Source organism: Fusarium vanettenii (genome assembly GCF_000151355.1).
Source record: "Fusarium vanettenii 77-13-4 chromosome 1 genomic scaffold NECHAsca_1_chr1_3_0, whole genome shotgun sequence".
Lineage (NCBI taxonomy): Eukaryota > Fungi > Ascomycota > Sordariomycetes > Hypocreales > Nectriaceae > Fusarium > Fusarium vanettenii.
The window spans coordinates 3,765,177-3,782,152 of record NW_003315881.1 but is presented as its reverse complement, the minus strand read 5'-3'; the positions used below and the strand labels follow the sequence as shown (position 1 = coordinate 3,782,152).

Genomic DNA, 16,976 nt, shown 5'->3' with positions numbered 1-16,976 from the left:
AGATGCATGAAAGCCGGGGACTCCTCAAGGCTTGCATATGGGATGGGGGGGGATCGGACCATTGGGCAGGGTGGTCGATGTGACGAGACAAGTACTGCCCACATGTCTTGATGAACGAAGGCATGACCCCGGCTGCATTGCAGCAAGTGTGACTGAATGTCCCCAAGGTGATAGACATCCCTCCAGGCCATGCATTTGAGACCATCTCTGGCAAATAGGATCCGTATCGCGTAGCATGGTCTCACTTGCTCAAGCAGCTCCGTCCCAGACCCCATACAGCAAATATCTCCGGATGCAGCATTGATGAGCTGTCATGATCTGCTCGAAGTCGTGAATCAAAGGTCTCAGCTGACCATGTAGGATGGCTGGCAACCACAGGCCAGTGTGAGGGTCACGGGAAGGGAGCCATCGAACCCAACACACGCCCTCCTCCCCGACACCCCTGCTCCATAGTCCAGCAATACAAAGCATCGACACGTGTGTCTGAGACTGGTCGCTTGACGGCGCGAGAGTCTTTGGGGCCGTTGCTGGCGCGTATCTACCCTGTCCCAGATGAACTGGGGAAGGGGTTCCATTGCATCGCGATAGTCGACGGAATGCAACAACGCTCCGAAAGTGGTGTGCTCCAAACAGCCAAGACCAGTGATTCGTCGAGCAGAGCCGCATTGCAAAATGTGGTGTCATATCATTGGAGAATGGATTTCGATGGAGTAGTGGTTGATAGATCCCAGGAGATAATGTTTCGCAGCGCGCTAGGGACATTTCGCTTGATCGGGAGGGTATGAGGCATGGTCGAAGTATAAAGTAGCCAGCATCCACGCCTTCGACCAAGATCAAGAAGCATCTCAATCTACACCACAACCTCGATGATCCTGCCTATTTCCTCTGGCAAGGACTCTGCAAACATCAACCCCTCATATCAAGACTGAGAACTGAAGACTTACTCAAATCATGCCCCCGACGGCCACTGCCTCTAGGTAGGTGTTCCAGCACTGTCTCCTGTGGCTGTAGACTCTAACATGAAAAGCTCTGCGGCCATGGACAAGTGGTTGAAAGAGCCTAACGAGCTTCCTATCCTTATTGCTGACGGTGGTGCACAAGCAGCAGCCGCGAACAAGAAGACCTGAAATTGGACACATTAGGTGACGAGAGAATGGACGTGATACCCGCGCAGGCGCACATAGGAACCAGAACGTATATGGGTGGAATGATGCTTTTTTGTCAACTAGGTTGTTACTCTCACATTTCCTATCAATGTCAACAACGTAAACAATGAACTTCAGACTTGATCAAGCCCGCGAGTGTTTCACCAAGCTCCAAGAAAGGACTGAACAAGGTATTGGGATTGACCACGTCGATGATGGGCCTTTGGGGTATAGGTGGAGGTAATTGTGTGTAAGATGAAAATGAATCATTGAGCATGTTGATTGTCATGCTAGTATAGAAGGCTCCAAATATGTCGAAGCCGAAATGTAGACCAATGCTCGTGATAACGCCGATGTAGTCCAGGAATGCTGTGATGGAAACGACTCCGTCAAACGCCGCGCTCGCCAATGTATGATTAAAACCTCTTCCGTTCTTTGCCACGTAGATTTACTCGCCATAAACAGCATATGCTTTGAGACTCGCACCATTTCTTGACGTCGTTAGGGTTGACCTCTTCGTCGTAACCCACGCGACTGAGCTCGCCGGTATTGAGCCATGCTGCGAGGTCCTCGAGGACGATTGGATCGTAAAGTAGGATTTTCTCATGCCATGAGGGTTCCATCGGATCAGTAGCGCGAGGGGCAGACCGGATAGCTTTGGCGATGTACTCGAACAAGACGACTTCTTGGTCACTTTGAGTTGCCGTGAGGGAGAGCTCAGTATCGTCACCAGTTGAAAGGGACAAGTCCAGTTGGGGCGGCGAGAACATTTCGTCCACGGAAGAGCCTGGCGATGAATCGAGATCACTTCCAAAGTCTGAATTGGAGTCAGGAATCTCAATCACAGGATTGGCAGCTCTTTTCTTGCGTTTTGGGGATTTAGGGGCTGCGGCTGGCTTCTTGGGTGCTGGAGCAGTTTTTGCTTTCGTCGGGGAGGCCGTCCCTACTGATGAAGCGAGACTGTTCTTCCTTGGTCGACCACGAAGTCTCTTGGGAGTTTCTGGCGGTTGAGCGGAAGGGGGTGGTTCCTGGGGCTCCGAAGCACTGGGACTGTTTTTCCGTGGCCGGCCTCGGGGCTTCTTAACATCGGTTCCGACAGAAACAGAGCTTCCAGTCTTTGTCGACTTTGGGGCTGAAGAGGTTCCCTTGGTGCTTGTGTGGACACCTGCCTGACCTATACGTATCTTGCTCTGCCAACATTGGTCGAGAAGGGCAATCATGGCACTTCTTCTTTTGATGGGCTTGAAGCCAAAGGTCTTGATTTCTTTAGCAAGCTGAACATCTGTGTAACCTTCAAAATTGGGACGAGGCGGCTGTTCGCGAACATCTGCTTCTTCGTCAAGATGATTTGCTGCTGGAGCAAGGGTCTCTTGACGGGGTTGTGTCTGCGCAGGGGCGGGCCGCTGCATTTCAATGCTAGCAGAAAGATCACTGTCGGAAAAGAATGGTGATCCTTCGTCATCCTCTTGTCTGGGATTTCTGGTAGGTGAAGGCATAAGGTCCGATAAGTTGGCGAAGGAAACATGATCATCAGAGGTAGGATTCTCAGCCACACTGTCCGGAGCGCTGGTCCGATTGTCACCTCTGAAATACCCAAATGGGTTTGCATCATGCGTCTCTTCTAGCAAGTGTGGTGAGTCTTCTGTGAGATTAATCACCTCGACATCAAACAGATCACCCTCGGTGTCTCGAGCGGCTGCGTCCCAGAGGCTGGTTCGTTGTTCAGGCGGATCAATAGCGTCGCTGTTGATGGGTGTAGCGAAATCTATATCATCGACTTGGTTTGACTGCATTAAAGCGGACTGAAGGTCCCTTAGGACAGTTGGCGACTCTTCTCTCGCTAATTGGCTGGAGGTACCGAAGACGAAATCCTGGTTTGCGACCTGGGCGAGAGCCGCGCCTGGAGACAGTAAGACAGGTTTTGGCGGCGCCGCTTTCTTCTTTGAAACCTTCGAGACTCTCTTGCGTGGATTTGCTTTACCCTTGGGCTTCTTTGTTTGTTCAGTAGTTGACGTGCTGGCATTGCCGGCGGCCTGAAAATGCTCTAATATGGAGGCGGTTGGTGGATCAGGATCTGGCTGGGTAGGCACTTTGTATGCAGCCGTAGCAAGCTCTGTGATTGTTCGAGCCTTCTTCTTCGGTGCCTTTTTCTTGGGTGACTTTTCAGGAATAGCGGCTGATGGGTTGGTCTCTTTCGTGTTTACAAGCTCGATGAGTTTCCTCTTTTTCAGGAAACTCGAGTCTTCATCTGATGCAAACGTTAGTACTTGGGGTGCTGTTTCAAGACAAGCATAGCCCCCAACGAGATTCTTGAAAGCTGGCATTGGCTGGCCAGTCTCCGAAGAGGCAAGTTGTTTGAACGCGGATGAATCCGAATCGATGTTTATGACAGTCTTTTGAGCTGGCGGTGTCCAATCTAGTCTTCGGGCGGGTGCCTGCTCAAGATGGAGAGGCTCATGGACGCCATCCTTCTTTGATTTTGCAGGCAGATCGGGCTCAGCAACCGGTGGGAAGTGGTTACTCATAGTACCCGTCTGTTTCTTCCTAGGCTTTGTTGCCTTGGGCTTTGTTGCCGCCACGCCTTCATCCCCCTTCTTGTTGGCCTTTGAGGCCTTTTTGCCCTTCCCACCATTTTGAGATTCAGCATCCGCGGCATTTTGTGTTGGCTCCTCTTTCTTTTTTGTAGTTGTCTTCGGAGCTCTTGGCTTTCGCGGCTTTCTGGATGACTTTCCGGAGATTTGCACAATTACAATATCGTCATCCTGTGGTGGCACAGAAGCATGAGTATCGTTTGGAATGAAACCTGCCCCGCTGGGCTCTGCAGACGCTCGGTTCGCTGTGGTCGAAGACGTAGAAACTACATCATGAGTTGCTTCCGTCGATGTCAAAAGATGACGGGCCGAGATGAAACTTGATGGAGCATGGTCTGGGATGGGGATGGCTTTGCTGCCACTTCGGATCGGGGGACGGCTTGGCTTCTGCGAGAGCAGATCTTGGAGTGGCGGGAGGGCGGGGGACGAGGATTCGATCTGGACTCGTTCGCGTCTTGTTTCTCGAAGTGGCGACGATTGAAAGGCGTCAGGGGATGCCATGACAGTCAGGGCAGCAATCTGAGTGCGCAAAGCGCATCTCAGGCCCTTTGTGCGCAGCAAAATGGTGCCCAAGTTCAGGTCAGGCAAAAAGGCGGGAAAGGCAGAATCATCGCCTCAAAATGCCACCTTGTCTGCCTTGTATCGTCAAATGGTTCGCCATCAAGGCAGACTGGGGTGGCAGGGGTGAGCCTCGCGAGCCGGTCGCGCTATCACGTGTCGCATCACATGACCCACAGCAAGGGCTCATGCCCCACGAGGCGAGGGGAAATTTGGCAACCACGCCAAAAATTGACGGGAGCTTTTTTCACTAAGTGTTTGCGACGACCTCATCCCACGCCGAAACAACCACCCAAACCACCCCGAACAACCCCTCCTCAAACCGCAAAAATGGAGAACGACCGTGGCGAGATCGTGGACCTGTAAGATCCCAACTCAAGACGGCCGTCCACGGACGGCCGCATCGGCGAACAATCCCATACTGATGTCGCATCACCAGTTACGTCCCCCGCAAGTGCAGCGCCACCAACCGCATCATCAAGGCCAAGGACCACGGTTCCGTCCAGATCTCTATTGCCAAGGTCGACGAGAACGGCCGTGCCGTCCAGGGCGAGAACCACTCCTACGCCCTCTGCGGTTTCGTCCGAGCGATGGGCGAGAGCGACGACTCCCTCAACCGATTGGCCCAGCGTGACGGCCTCCTCAAGAACGTCTGGAGCGCTCAGCGATAAAGCAACAAAACTCGGAAAAGGTACTTGGCAATCTTGTCCTGGGCATCCTCGGAATGGGATTCTGACATGAATTGGCCTCAGGGTTATGGTTCGGGCAAAGAAGGCATGGGTGAAAGAAACTAGGGTTGGCTGCATCTAGCAAATCCAATTCGAGGCGTTCGGCTCGATTTTGAGACAACACTACGATATCCCGACTCTATGCTCGACGATGTGACAAAGTGGTGATCGTGCACCCAACCTCCTCCCCCCGGCTGGCGAAGTCTCCTCGGATCGACCTCACGGGTCACCTCACTCCGGGGATTCTGGGGCTACCTCGATAGCCTCCGTGCCGCAGATTGAACAGGCTCTGAAAAAGCCGTGGCGTTCAAGTTGTTTGCTATGGTACAGATACGGGTCTAACATGCGTTATTGAGTTTCTTGTGATAATCCTCGCATTTTGTCCATTGATGTGATCGATGTCGGCCTGAGTTGCCTTGGCTCGGGCTTCCAGAACCGCCACTCTGCTTGCGCGACCCAATGTTTGATGCTATGTTCTGTATTGACTTTAAGGACAACCGTCTTCGCTGCGGAGACTGATCTTTTTGATCGTACATCTGCAATCAATCCATGCGGTCGTTTCCACTTGATTGCAGAGAAGTTCAATGGATGCTTGTCAGCCCCATTGGCACATCTCAAAGCACTGGCAGATGTAATACTCGTGGCGCCCAGTGCTTTGACACTGTGCTTCACCTAACATAATAACAGACTTATGAATGATGTACTTTATTTACTATATCACTCACTCTTTGATGATTTTGTTGACTGTCTTTCGAGGAGTATTAGGCCATGCCTTTGTCCTCTTCGTTTCCCCCTCATGCGTACCTGGGTAGGTAGGCCGGTACCACACGCAATTCGTACCTTCCATCGCTTTTCCTGTTGCCGCAACTATGAACTTCCGCTTCCTAGCCTCACTTTAGCTCTTCCTTGACTTACCTCTTCCCTTTAGGGTAGAATGTCTGCCCCTGTTCCTCGGCAACACAAGCTGTGCTTACGTCTCCCTACGACTTGGACGATGTCAGTAAGCCTCCCTGCTACAGATGTAGTTGAACAGCGTTTAACCGGAGGTTTATATACCCCTGGGTCATTGAATAGAGCTACGTTGCTAATAGCACGTAGTTTTAAAAGTACCAGCAGCTTGCGGCCCCGGACCCTGCCGTCTCGTCCCTAACTCGACTTTTATCGGTATTTGGGGAGGGTCTTGACAAATTGATTGTATGTTAGAGTGCTCTAGCATGCTGTTTGCTCCGAGGAAATACTTGAACGTTGCATTGTCGATCATGAGATGTGCCCTCCAAACGGCGGTTAATTTGTTCATTATCTCAATGTCACCGATAATTGGCCTTCATGTGCCATATATGTATTTGTCGCGGCTATTACAGGCGCGAGCTTTCCCAGTTCTCAGCCAGACTGCATTTGCTAATTTGAGCCACTCAGATCTTGGCACGCTTGACATTGGATGTCTGGTTCCATTTTCGAAAGGAGTATCAAAGAGATGAGATGCTGTGTCCTATTCCTGCATCACCTCATTACTCCCGTTGCCGGACCCAGCGTCACTATGCTAGACTTTCCCGGTTGTGCTGCAATATTAACAACAGTTGATTTGATGAGTGTCACTGGAGAGGATGAGCTCCAACAATGCCTGGAGCAATTGCGGAAGAATTAAGCATAGACCGTAAAGTTTGGCAAGATGTAAGGGAATTGTTATGCGGCAATGCAGATTATCACACTGTTTGAGATGGAGGGTGCTGAGGTTCGTTGGATTTCTCCAAGTTGGCTTGAACGGTCTCTGCAGTCTGCAGTGGTGATGGAGAAAACATTGCTATATCGTGGCTTACTGGATGAAATGGATGATAATTCTGTGCTGCTATGTTTTTATTCCATTATAAGACCAGGTCTACCTATCAACGATCCCTAATTTGGGTCTATTTTTGGCTTTAGGTCTGAACCTCTCGTGTCTTCACCGCCCATATTATCACTCATCCCCCATCTTTACCCATACCAAGTCGTGATGATTTCTACGATCTCCGAATGATCAATACTCCTCGTCTATAGCTGCTAAGAGCGTGTCGATCTCACTGGAAACTTCCTTGTGTGCTGCCAGAGACCGAATCAATTCCTCCTCTGCTGCTGAAGGGCTCGCATACTTAGCTGGGAGCTTCGAGTTCTCCACAATCTCCTTACTGAGATCGAATAGGTCAAAGTAGTTGAAGGCGATCTTGAAGAGACCCCGGGCCATGGCCAGGCGAGGTCTTCCTGGTAGGTCATTGGCCAGCATGAAGTTGGTCGAGGAAGACAGCTTTCCGTTCTCGTACTTGCTGTAAAGAGCAAGAAGCGGCTTGCGGGTGCTTGTTATCATTTCTGTTGTCATTTCTGTCCAGCCACTCTCTTTGAGCATCTTAGCAGCATTCAGCAGTTCCACGAGGGAACCCGCAGTTTGCTTGCGCATCTCCTAGATGCACTGCACGAGGTTTGCTTGGGATTGCCTCTTGGCCGTTGAGAAGATCCTTCAATGGGAGTAGAGGTCGATGCCCTTGCAGCCAGAAACCACTCTTGGACATGAGATCTCTCGCCTTGGCGGTTAACTCAGCACTCTTCTTTTCTCCGTGCTCAACGGCTTCCAGGTAGGATCTGAAACCCTCCGAGGTTGCCGCTTTCTTGAGCCCAAATTGGGCGAGGCCAAGAGTGCCGTTGGGTCCGGTGTTGAAGTGTTGAAAGTTGAGGAGACCTGCCCTTGCAGCAACGCGGAGAACTTCGTTGTTGACGTTGCCAATGAGCTCGCATGCCTCAGTAGGGCGGAGTTCTTCTAAGTCCAGGTGCGTATCCTCTGCAAGCCTCATCTTTTTGACATCCGCAGCCCCATTGTGATACAAACACTCCACTGCCTTTCGCTTCAATGTGACATGGGAGGGTTCAAGAGGCTCGAAGCCTCATTCGCCATGCTCCTCGTTGAGTGTTTCAATGTGGGCGTTGAGGCCGTCGATGTCTTTTCGAGCCGCTCTCAGCTTATTGGGCATCTCGTCTTGGTTCTGCACCTGGCCGTTGGCGATTTCATACTAACACTTGTAGAATCGGGCCTCCAAGTTGGGCTCAACTGCGTTGTCCAACTCTTCCAGCTGTTTCTTGAGAGAGTCGCCCTCCTGCTCCATGTTGCGGGTTTCCTCATCCTTGGATCTGAAAGCTTCAAGTTGGACTTTGAGTCTCTTTACCTCCTGTTGTAGAGTTTTGTTGCGAGTTTGAAGCTCATGCTCCCGAGCTTCTCCGTTTCTGAGCTTCTCACGCATCTCTGAGATGTCCAGTGTTTCCACTCTTGCCGACCTCTCTCTTGCTGAGTTCTACGATAATATGTTATTAGTTGCCCTTCGCTTCAACGTGACGTAAAAGAACTGGGAGGGCTTCACAGATACCAGTAACGAAAACACGCGGAACAAGGGGTAGAACAAAGGAGGTACCAAAAGTCTCATTTCTGTTTTGAGCAAATGTTTAGTCGAAAGCTTCATCAATGGGCCCTTTTTGGCTCCAGTCCAAAACCTCTCGCCTTCGCAAACACTCTGTCATTTTCAACCCAACCTTGCCTCGCAACCTGCAATAACCATCAAATGCCCAAGTCAATTTCCACTGGTATCTCCCGGAACTCCATGCTTATTCTACCCTCTCGCCGTTATTTCTGGGCACCTAAGGGTCAAGGTGTAGCATCCGGATGTGGCCCATCTCTCCAAGCATGGCTGCGATGGATCCATCAATATCGTCGTAGGAAACGACGAAGCGGGTGAGCATTATTCTAGCTCGACTAGGGAGGAGCCCGGTCCAGTAATCGCTGGTTCCGAGGGAAGCGTTCGCCCTGAAAATGTCCCATGCGAATTTGACTTGACGCTTTATATCGTCAACCAGGCATGACCCCCCCTGGCGGTCGAGTTCGTCGTAGTAAAGGTTGATGAGGGCCAGAATCTGCACGTATAAGTCGTACTGGGGATGGTTGGGCCCAACGGATATGTTTTCGCAATTATGGGCGCATTCTCCAGGCTTGCGGTCGGGGTGGTACATCCAGAATTCCACCTGGAGGGCTCTGATTGCATCCTCACGAGTCCAGAGGTTGATAGAACCATCGTCGTCATCGCCAGAATCGTCATCGAACATGTCGGCACACACGACATTGCCAGATCCTCCACCACCACCCCCATTGCCGGAAGCATCCACAGCAAGCTCCATGGCCGGTTCGAGATCCTCGCTGGGATCTACGGCAACGAAGTTCGCGGAATAATGGACAGGTGCGTGAGAGTCGTCATCGTCATCGCTATTTTCTTCGTCAGACATGTCGGTGAACACGGAGTTGCCGGATCCTCCGCCCCCTGAACCCCCATTACCGGAGGTCTCGACGGCAACTTCAAGACCGAAGTCGAGATCCACAGGCTGAGCTCTTGCGGGAGTACTGACAGGTGTGTCAAACTCGTCAAAATCGAGGAGAGTGGTGTCGGAGTCGGCCAGTGTGAAATCCATTTCTAAAGCAGCGTAAAGGTTCTGACGGCGCGGGCTATTCTTAGCGAGTCAGTAAGAGTAAAGAAAGAGTGCTGGGCCATTGGGCCCAAAATGGGAGCATACCACTCAAGCAGCGGGAATCTGCTGTGTTGGGGAATGAAAGAAAGGAGAGAGGTCTTTTTTGACTTTCAAGATCCTGTACCTAAGGCCAGTCAGCTCAGAGGGAGGAATAGGCGTCGAGGTCGTGATAACATACCAGTTGATGTGAACTGAGTTGATATGAGCCGAGTTGATCTAATCCGCGTTGGATTGAGCTGAGCTGGTATGTTGGAAGATCGAAACAAGAAAAAGAGTCTCAAGGCTGGGATGCGGCTCAGCTGGGGCGGGGGGTAAGAAGAAGAAGAAGAAGAAGAAAAAGAGGAAGTGATGATGAGAAGGGAAGAAAGAAAGAAGATGAACTCGGGAGGGAGAAGGGGTTTATATACCCGAGCGGTGAGGCTGGCTGTGATTCACTGACGGCAGATCAGAGATTATCTTGGTTTGTCTTTGATGCTTCACCTTGAATTAGGAGAGCAGTACTTGAACTCGTGGCTATCTATCACCATTCTGTCTCCCTCTGCGCCACGCCCCCTTCTCTGGTGTCAAGCTTCGGGCCCTCTCTCGTTGCTTAGCGTTGCGCTGCTCCTGCTCCTGCTGACTGCTTGTGAAGCCGCTCCCTCTCTTCCGCACTCCGTTCTTTTCGTTGCTCTTCTGTCTGATTCTTGCGTATCTCTGCAGCTTTCTTACGTCCCTTTGCGAGGCGCTTCTCTCGCTCTCTGGTGACTGGTTCTGGAGCCGCTCTCTTGCCTTAGCATTCCGCGTCGTTCGCCGAGCGGCCGTCATCTTGTGGCTGGCTTCTCGCTTCTTGGCCTTTTGTTTTTCATACTCTTCCGGGGACATATTTTTGAACCGGGTTCGTCTTTGTTCTTGTTGCTTGGCATTATATCTCTTTCGCTCCTCCGGAGACATGTTTTGGAGCTTCTTTTGGAGCTTCCATCGCATATATTCCCTCTGCTTCGCGTTATACTTCTCTCGTTCTTCGGGTGACATCTTTTCCAGTCGTTTTAGCTTTCCGTCTTGTTTCATGACCTTGAACCTGCGTCGCTCTTCTGGAGACATCCTGCTGAGCCATTGCCGCTTCAGTTCACGCTGCTTAGCGTTGTGCCTCGCTCGTTTTTCCGGGGAAATGCTCTTGAGTCGCGCACGTTCTTTAACGTTGTGCCTTTTGGCCAGCGTGGAAACCTTTTCATCTGTTCGCGTCTGGATCTTCGCTTCTGTCGTTGCTCTGGAGTGTACTTCATCTTCGGCTGTGGCCAGAATACATCGAAGAGTTCGGTCGCAGTTGCCATTTGCTACTGGAGCCAGTCTCGGATGTTCGGTGAGACCAGGTTGACCAGAGAATCCACGAAGACGGTGATCTTTTAGAGGTGATGAGAACGGAAGACAGGCAAGGCAAGGTCAGATGGGATCTTTGACATCGCCTCGCTCAGGTGTGTGGCAATATTCACTGGGCTGGGAGGAGCATCTGTCAAAGGGCCAAGCTCACAGGTTGTAAATGAACTTGCTAAGAAGCGTATTGTTGGAGTGGAAGGTGACAGCGGTACGCCTATTAACAAGCTCATTTACAACCCGTGAGCGATAGACTCCGGCGATTTGAGAAAACTTGATCTGAAACAGAGTCGTATGGACTGATGTCTTTGAGGCCAAGTCTCACCAAGAAGTGAGTATCGAAGACGTGTCTTCAAAGACAAGTGCACCAGCAGATGCAGATCGAACAGAAGACAGTTTCGATGATTGGCAATAAATGACAAGATGGTCGAGATAGTTGGAATCTGAATCCGGGTTGTAAGCCAAATCCTAGTCGATGGCCACAGTAGATGAGTTGGGCAACATTTACCTGTAGAAGTGGGATCACCCGGGGAGCCAGGTTGGTCAGGCGTGCTGGGTGCCATGGAACCTGGTGTATATCTCCCAGTAAAAAGCCGTGACAATCTTGAATGAGATCAATGCACCCCGTTCGGCTCCCCACCGACATGCCGATTGCCAAGGCACTCTTGACTTTGATGCCGAACACGTTTCTGGCGATCAGTAGCTCCACCATAGTAGCAAGAGCAAGAACAGATTGGTCCTGGCCGCCAGTAATTGGTCGGCATCGCGTGTCTTAGTGGTTTCTGCGGCACTGTTTTCGGATATCGAGGCTGAGTATGGCTATGCCCTGGGAGTTGAAATCTGTAATCTGGGTTAGAAGGATGGCTTCATTCTAGGGATTTCGATTACATTTACCAAACCCCGTCACAAACTCTCCTGTAAATGTCGGGCTCTGCCCGTTGTCCACCAAGCACTTTTCTCCAAACGCACACTGCAACCGAAGCAAAACAACACCTTTGCCGCAGGACTTTCTGAAAAGGGGAAGAAGTGGCCAAATCCATTGGCACTCAGGGAAGCGGTTGCGGGCGGCTTTCAGGAATTGGCCGAGTTCCGGTTCCGATCCGTCACGATCTTGATGAGCTCTTAGGGGTGAGGGGCATGGGAGCAGATATTCAGCGCATCAGGATGACGATTGAAACCAGTCGTGATGTTGGTCGTGTGTGATGATGAAAGGTGACAGATGATGAAAATTGGCCGGACTTTTTGTTGAGGTCAGGTCACAGGTTGTTGAGGTAGGAAAGTTCTGGTTTCGGCAGGTACGATGTTGTCGGTCACGACTGGCAATTACGAGCAACTCGGCCACTTCGCATACCACTTAGGGTGACTAGGTAGAGGCTTAGACTTTGAGAGTTCTTATGGGAATTTTTGTCTATGTTTAACATATCCATAGCCTTAAATTACTAGAGAATAGTCTAAGGCAAGTCAAAATGTTAAGTAATTATTTCCATGACTCATGAAGACTTCACGAGGGCTTTACTAGTAATTTATGTAAACATCCCCTACACTCTCTACTGCGTCTGTATAAACTTGTGCCTGGAGGTAAAGATAAATGCATATTCAAAAATCAAGTTGCCCCCGATCCGCTGCCGTTAAAATGCTTCATTTTTGTCGGGAATTGTAGGATCTAGCCCCTTCCGACAGATATTTATAACTTTGCTAAAAGGGCGTTTGGTATGTGAAACGCAAGGAACTCAGGGGGGTTGTGATGTCAGCCGGTAGAAGCTGCGTACTATCCGTATGTAGTTCACAACGAGACAGGGAGGTAACAAAGCCGTAAGTCTAGTCATTCAGGGGCAGTGCGTTATTGATGACCATCTAGAGACAAGAATCCGGCGACGGACGTAAAGCCCAGAGTGGTCCAGGAGGCAAGTCGAAGGCGCTGCGGGTGTAGTGATTAGCCGCGTGCATGTGCGGAAGATGTGTCTGACGGCAAACCTGACATTGGCAGTGTCCTTATTGATATAGTTAATGTACTTGTAACAAGCGCAAGAATGTTCCATTCAGTGACAATTCCGAAGTTCTTTTAGCCTCTATCTTTATTTCCTCACATATCCCGGTGCTGTGATGACCGATAACACCGTGGCAACTTCATCATTACCACTGCAGAATCTCTTGAAGAGCTCACAACTAACTACTGAGTGCATAATAAGTCCATTTGAAAGGAATTGGCGCATTATGCCACTGCCGACGAAGACGGTGGTGCTGGCCCTGCCGCTGCTGCTACCATCACCACCAACTCGAACAAGGCCCCTTATGCCCCTATTCGCCCGCATATCCATCATGATATCGCAAGGCCCTCGCCCGTTGGTGGCATCACGATCCTCCATCTATTTAAAACTAATCACTTGCCATGTCCCTGGTTTCAATTGCAAAGAGTCGCTCGGAACATGTAGACTAAACTCCTTAACGACGCTGCGGATGAGGGGCCCTGGGTTGGCGGCAACGACGGCGTGACAACATAGACTGACCATAAGTTCCCTGCTTAGACAAGGCGATGGCTTGCCATACTCAGAGCGGAGATAGGGGGCTTGAACACGAGGACGAGGCCATTGAGCTCGCGCAACAATGACAGGGGGTGATGTTGGACTTTTGAGCTTCTCAAGAAGCTCACGTTATAATTTAAAGAGCCAGAGGAGGGTACTCGCAGAGGTACCATGCAACTTGTCATTGCCGTCAGCATCTTCAGACTCTGGTGAGCTCCTCAGCACCCAGATAATTTTGCCGGGATCAAACAAGCCAGTCATGGCTGAAGAAGGAGAGGAAGCACTGGTGGGGGATGAACCGTTACCGCCGACTTGGGAAGCAGCGTTTTGCTTGCATTTATTGGGCGCGGATGCGGCCTCCTTAGTGGTGTCTGATTAGATATCTTAAGAGTAACCTTCCATTGTCAATTTTCTTGCAACCACTCTGACTGTAGGCATGATGGCATACACAATTGAAACATGCAGAAGTCAATGAGAGATGGATCAAAAGCCTTGTTTCAGTCCTGGGTAAATTTCTGTTGAGAGCTGCATCCATTACTAGTTCTCGGTTCCCATATTTTATTTCCCGTATCGCCGTCACTGAGATCTTTCTTAGCCATCTTCGTGGGTATTTTATCCGTTTCAAACCACTTTACCTTACGCCCTGCAATGGCCGTCCATGTATGAAAGCAAGCCCCCAAGTTCACTGGTATCTTCCAAAGCTCCACGTTTCTTGCGCCTCCAACTCCAAACCTGGATCCATCCATGCCACATCTCCTTAGGCAAATCGGCTCTTCTTCTTCTCGCCGAAAAACTTGGTGTAGTTGGCGGTCGGACTTCCAGCATCGGAGGGTTCAAAGGGGCGCTTCTTTGCGATGCTGCGCACAACCGACTTGAGATCCTCGAGATCGGCCTGGTGGTTCCTGGTCAAATCGTCCAATTCCTCCAGTTTTTCATCAAGTTTCTTCACTTTTGCAACTGCCTGGTCGCGTAAGAGCACAAAGTTTCCTTCGAGAGTTTCCACCCTCTGCGTAATAGAGGGATCCTGGGAAGCGACGCTGGCAGCAGCATTGCCGTCATCTCTGACCGTGACAGAGTCGTTTCTGCGTCCCTTGCTGTTAATGGATAGCATCCATCCACAGCCCATGGCTGCAAGGGAGCCAGCAATGACTCCATCCATGTCGCCGCAGGGATCAATGAAGCGGGGGAGCATCACTTCAGCTTGATCAGGGAGAAGCTTGGCCCAATACTTTCCGTTTACGCCATATCCGCTGGCGTGGAAAGCTTCGAGTGACTTCTTAACTTGATCCTTCGTTCTTCCAATCATATTCGACTCTCCGTTGCGGTCAACCTCGTCGTAGTATTCGTTAATGAGGCCATGGATCCGCGCGTACAAGTGGAACTGAGGGTGATCAGATCCGGTAGAAACATTGTCGCCGCTGTAGGGAGCTTCCTCAGGCTCACAGCTGGGGTGGTGTTGCCAGAATTCGACGTGAAGCCTCTCAATTGCATCATTGCAAGTCCAGAGCTCAGCAGCGCCATCATCGTCGTCGTTAGAGTCGTTGTTGTTAGACTCCTCATCGCCGGCCTCTCCATTGTCAGGAGCTTCGGAGCATTCATTGAGAGCTCTGGCAAGAGAGCGAGCGGAAGTGTTGGCAGATGGATCAGAGTCGTCGGCATCGAAGAGAGACATGTCGAGGTCTGTCAGTGGGGAGTCCGAGCCTGGCCGCAGAGAGCCAGATCCAGCGGCGGCCTGCATGTTCGGAGCAGCGGGGTTGCTGCCAACGCCGTCTTCAGCGGCGTACATCCGGCCCTGGCCGCAGCGTGTCAGTCGGTCAGTCAGTTGGAGAAGAGGAAATATATTCGCCCTGAAGGCCAGATGTGCATACCAGTGAAGCTGACCGAAGTCGATGTGCTTTGTGAAAGGAAGAAGAGAGACTCTTGGACCTTGAAGATCGAGTGACTAAAGGTTGTCAGTTTATAGGGTAGAACAGCAGCTGGTGCCATGACAGCATACCACTTGAGTTGAGCTGAGCTGAGTTGGGAGAAGAAAAGAAGGAAAGCAGCCTCAAGGTTGAGATGAGGCTCAACTGGGAAGGGGGAAAAGAAGAAGACGTGAAGATGAGAAGAGAAGAAAGAAAGAGGAGGGACTCGGAGGGAAGAAGGAATTACGTACCCGCGGGGGGAGAGTTGACTATGATTCACTGACGCTCGATTGCCGGAAGAGATCGACTTTTCTTCTTCTTTGATGCTTCGCGTTGAACCAGGAGAGTGGTACTTGAGATTATGAGCACCTGCCTGCAAACCAGAAGTACATTACACATTTCCCAACGCGGCGAGAAGAATAAGAGAAGAGATGCTAGTCTCTTAACCAAACGGGTCAGATGGTCAGGACGGAAGCTGTGGTGCTGGAGTGTGAAGCAAAGCACCCAGCGGCGCCCCCCTATGCCCGCCAATGCCCGCTGCTAGCAGTAATTACGATTGATTACCCATCTCGATGCACAGCGTAACGTCGGCCGGAGAGGAAAAGGAACCACCACCGCTTATAGATCTATTCATTCTCTTTGGCATTCAGGGGGAAGCCACGGTGACGGCATCACCACCCATTGAGGTACGAAATCGCCCGCTGACTAGACGTGCCATTCGTTCAGCGCGCTCGGGAATGTTGACCGACTTCCATGTTTTCTCTCACGTTGGCGGCCTTGATCGAATATTGAGGAACCGAGCGCCGAGTGTGTTTGTTGGAGAGGCTGTGAATCACGCTCCACCAACTCTCTTGGTTTCAACTCTCAGTATTCACCACTATAAGAAGACCTTCCCCCTTCGTCTTCGATCTACAACTCTTTCTTTTACACAACACACGCAAGTCTCCAGAGCCTGCGCTTGTAGACTCAAAATGTCGTCAGCTTGACTTTGTGTTTGAGGCTCCTCTCTCAAGCACTCATTTCGACTCAGCTGGCACGCTACCATTCAATACCATTGCTGGCTTTTGAACTGACTGACCTTAGCAGTCTGATCCTCGAAGTTCACTAAAGAGCCACCCCCACTCCTCCTTTCGCATCCATCCTCTCTCCCTCTTTGCTCTCTCCTCCGCGACCGCTCGCCTCAGCTGGTAAGCTTACATTTCCTTCCCGCTTTGGCCACAGTAATCCTAATTATCTTTGAACTGACGGGTATTGGCCATTTGTCTTTCAAGATCCGAAAGCAAATTCTTCATCTGCCACTCCAGCTATGGAGGAACCAGCGGCGCACAACGTCGCTGACGTTTGCATTGGTGCACAATGCCCGTCCTACCAAGAGACCGAGAGAATGGTTGTCGCCCCATTCCTCCAACGCGGATGTTCCAGAGCTCTCCCAAGTCTCCCAGAGGAACAAAAACATCATCGGCCTTTGGTGGGCTTCACCCTAGAGGGTTTCCCCTGTGTTGCCCGCATCGACCCACACCTGGAGCAGTGGACAACTAACGACACCTCGATACGTTCTTTTTCGAAACAGATTCTGATCTCACGTTGGGCTCTTCAGGACCCTACCTCTCGCTTTGTCCCTCTTAGCACACTATTCACGGCCAAG

At 50.9% G+C, this 16,976-nt stretch overlaps 5 protein-coding genes across 5 annotated transcripts; 1 reads left to right on the top strand and 4 right to left on the bottom strand.

Moving 5' to 3' along the window:
* Nucleotides 1-1,221: 1,221 nt before the first annotated feature.
* Nucleotides 1,222-4,314, bottom strand: NECHADRAFT_98986 (uncharacterized protein). The gene has a single exon (XM_003053817.1). The coding sequence runs from the start codon at nucleotides 4,235-4,237 to the stop codon at nucleotides 1,562-1,564; it is 2,676 nt and encodes an 891-aa protein (XP_003053863.1). The 5' UTR covers nucleotides 4,238-4,314; the 3' UTR covers nucleotides 1,222-1,561.
* Nucleotides 4,315-4,558: 244 nt separating this feature from the next.
* NECHADRAFT_73430 (40S ribosomal protein S21) lies at nucleotides 4,559-5,384 on the top strand. The gene is made up of 2 exons (XM_003054525.1): nucleotides 4,559-4,656; nucleotides 4,734-5,384. Exons 1-2 carry the CDS (start codon nucleotides 4,625-4,627, stop codon nucleotides 4,963-4,965), a joined length of 264 nt encoding a protein of 87 aa, XP_003054571.1. The 5' UTR covers nucleotides 4,559-4,624; the 3' UTR covers nucleotides 4,966-5,384.
* A 1,652-nt stretch (nucleotides 5,385-7,036) lies between these two features.
* NECHADRAFT_75431 (uncharacterized protein) lies at nucleotides 7,037-7,841 on the bottom strand (the record flags this gene model as incomplete). Its single annotated transcript, XM_003053816.1, has 2 exons — nucleotides 7,037-7,389; nucleotides 7,550-7,841. 2 exons carry the CDS (start codon nucleotides 7,839-7,841, stop codon nucleotides 7,037-7,039), a joined length of 645 nt encoding a protein of 214 aa, XP_003053862.1.
* Nucleotides 7,842-8,676: 835 nt separating this feature from the next.
* NECHADRAFT_75430 (uncharacterized protein) lies at nucleotides 8,677-9,498 on the bottom strand (the record flags this gene model as incomplete). The annotated part of the gene is made up of 1 exon (XM_003053815.1): nucleotides 8,677-9,498. One exon carries the CDS (start codon nucleotides 9,496-9,498, stop codon nucleotides 8,677-8,679), a length of 822 nt encoding a protein of 273 aa, XP_003053861.1.
* Nucleotides 9,499-14,184: 4,686 nt separating this feature from the next.
* Nucleotides 14,185-15,165, bottom strand: NECHADRAFT_75429 (uncharacterized protein; the record flags this gene model as incomplete). Its single annotated transcript, XM_003053814.1, has 1 exon — nucleotides 14,185-15,165. One exon carries the CDS (start codon nucleotides 15,163-15,165, stop codon nucleotides 14,185-14,187), a length of 981 nt encoding a protein of 326 aa, XP_003053860.1.
* Nucleotides 15,166-16,976: the final 1,811 nt, after the last annotated feature.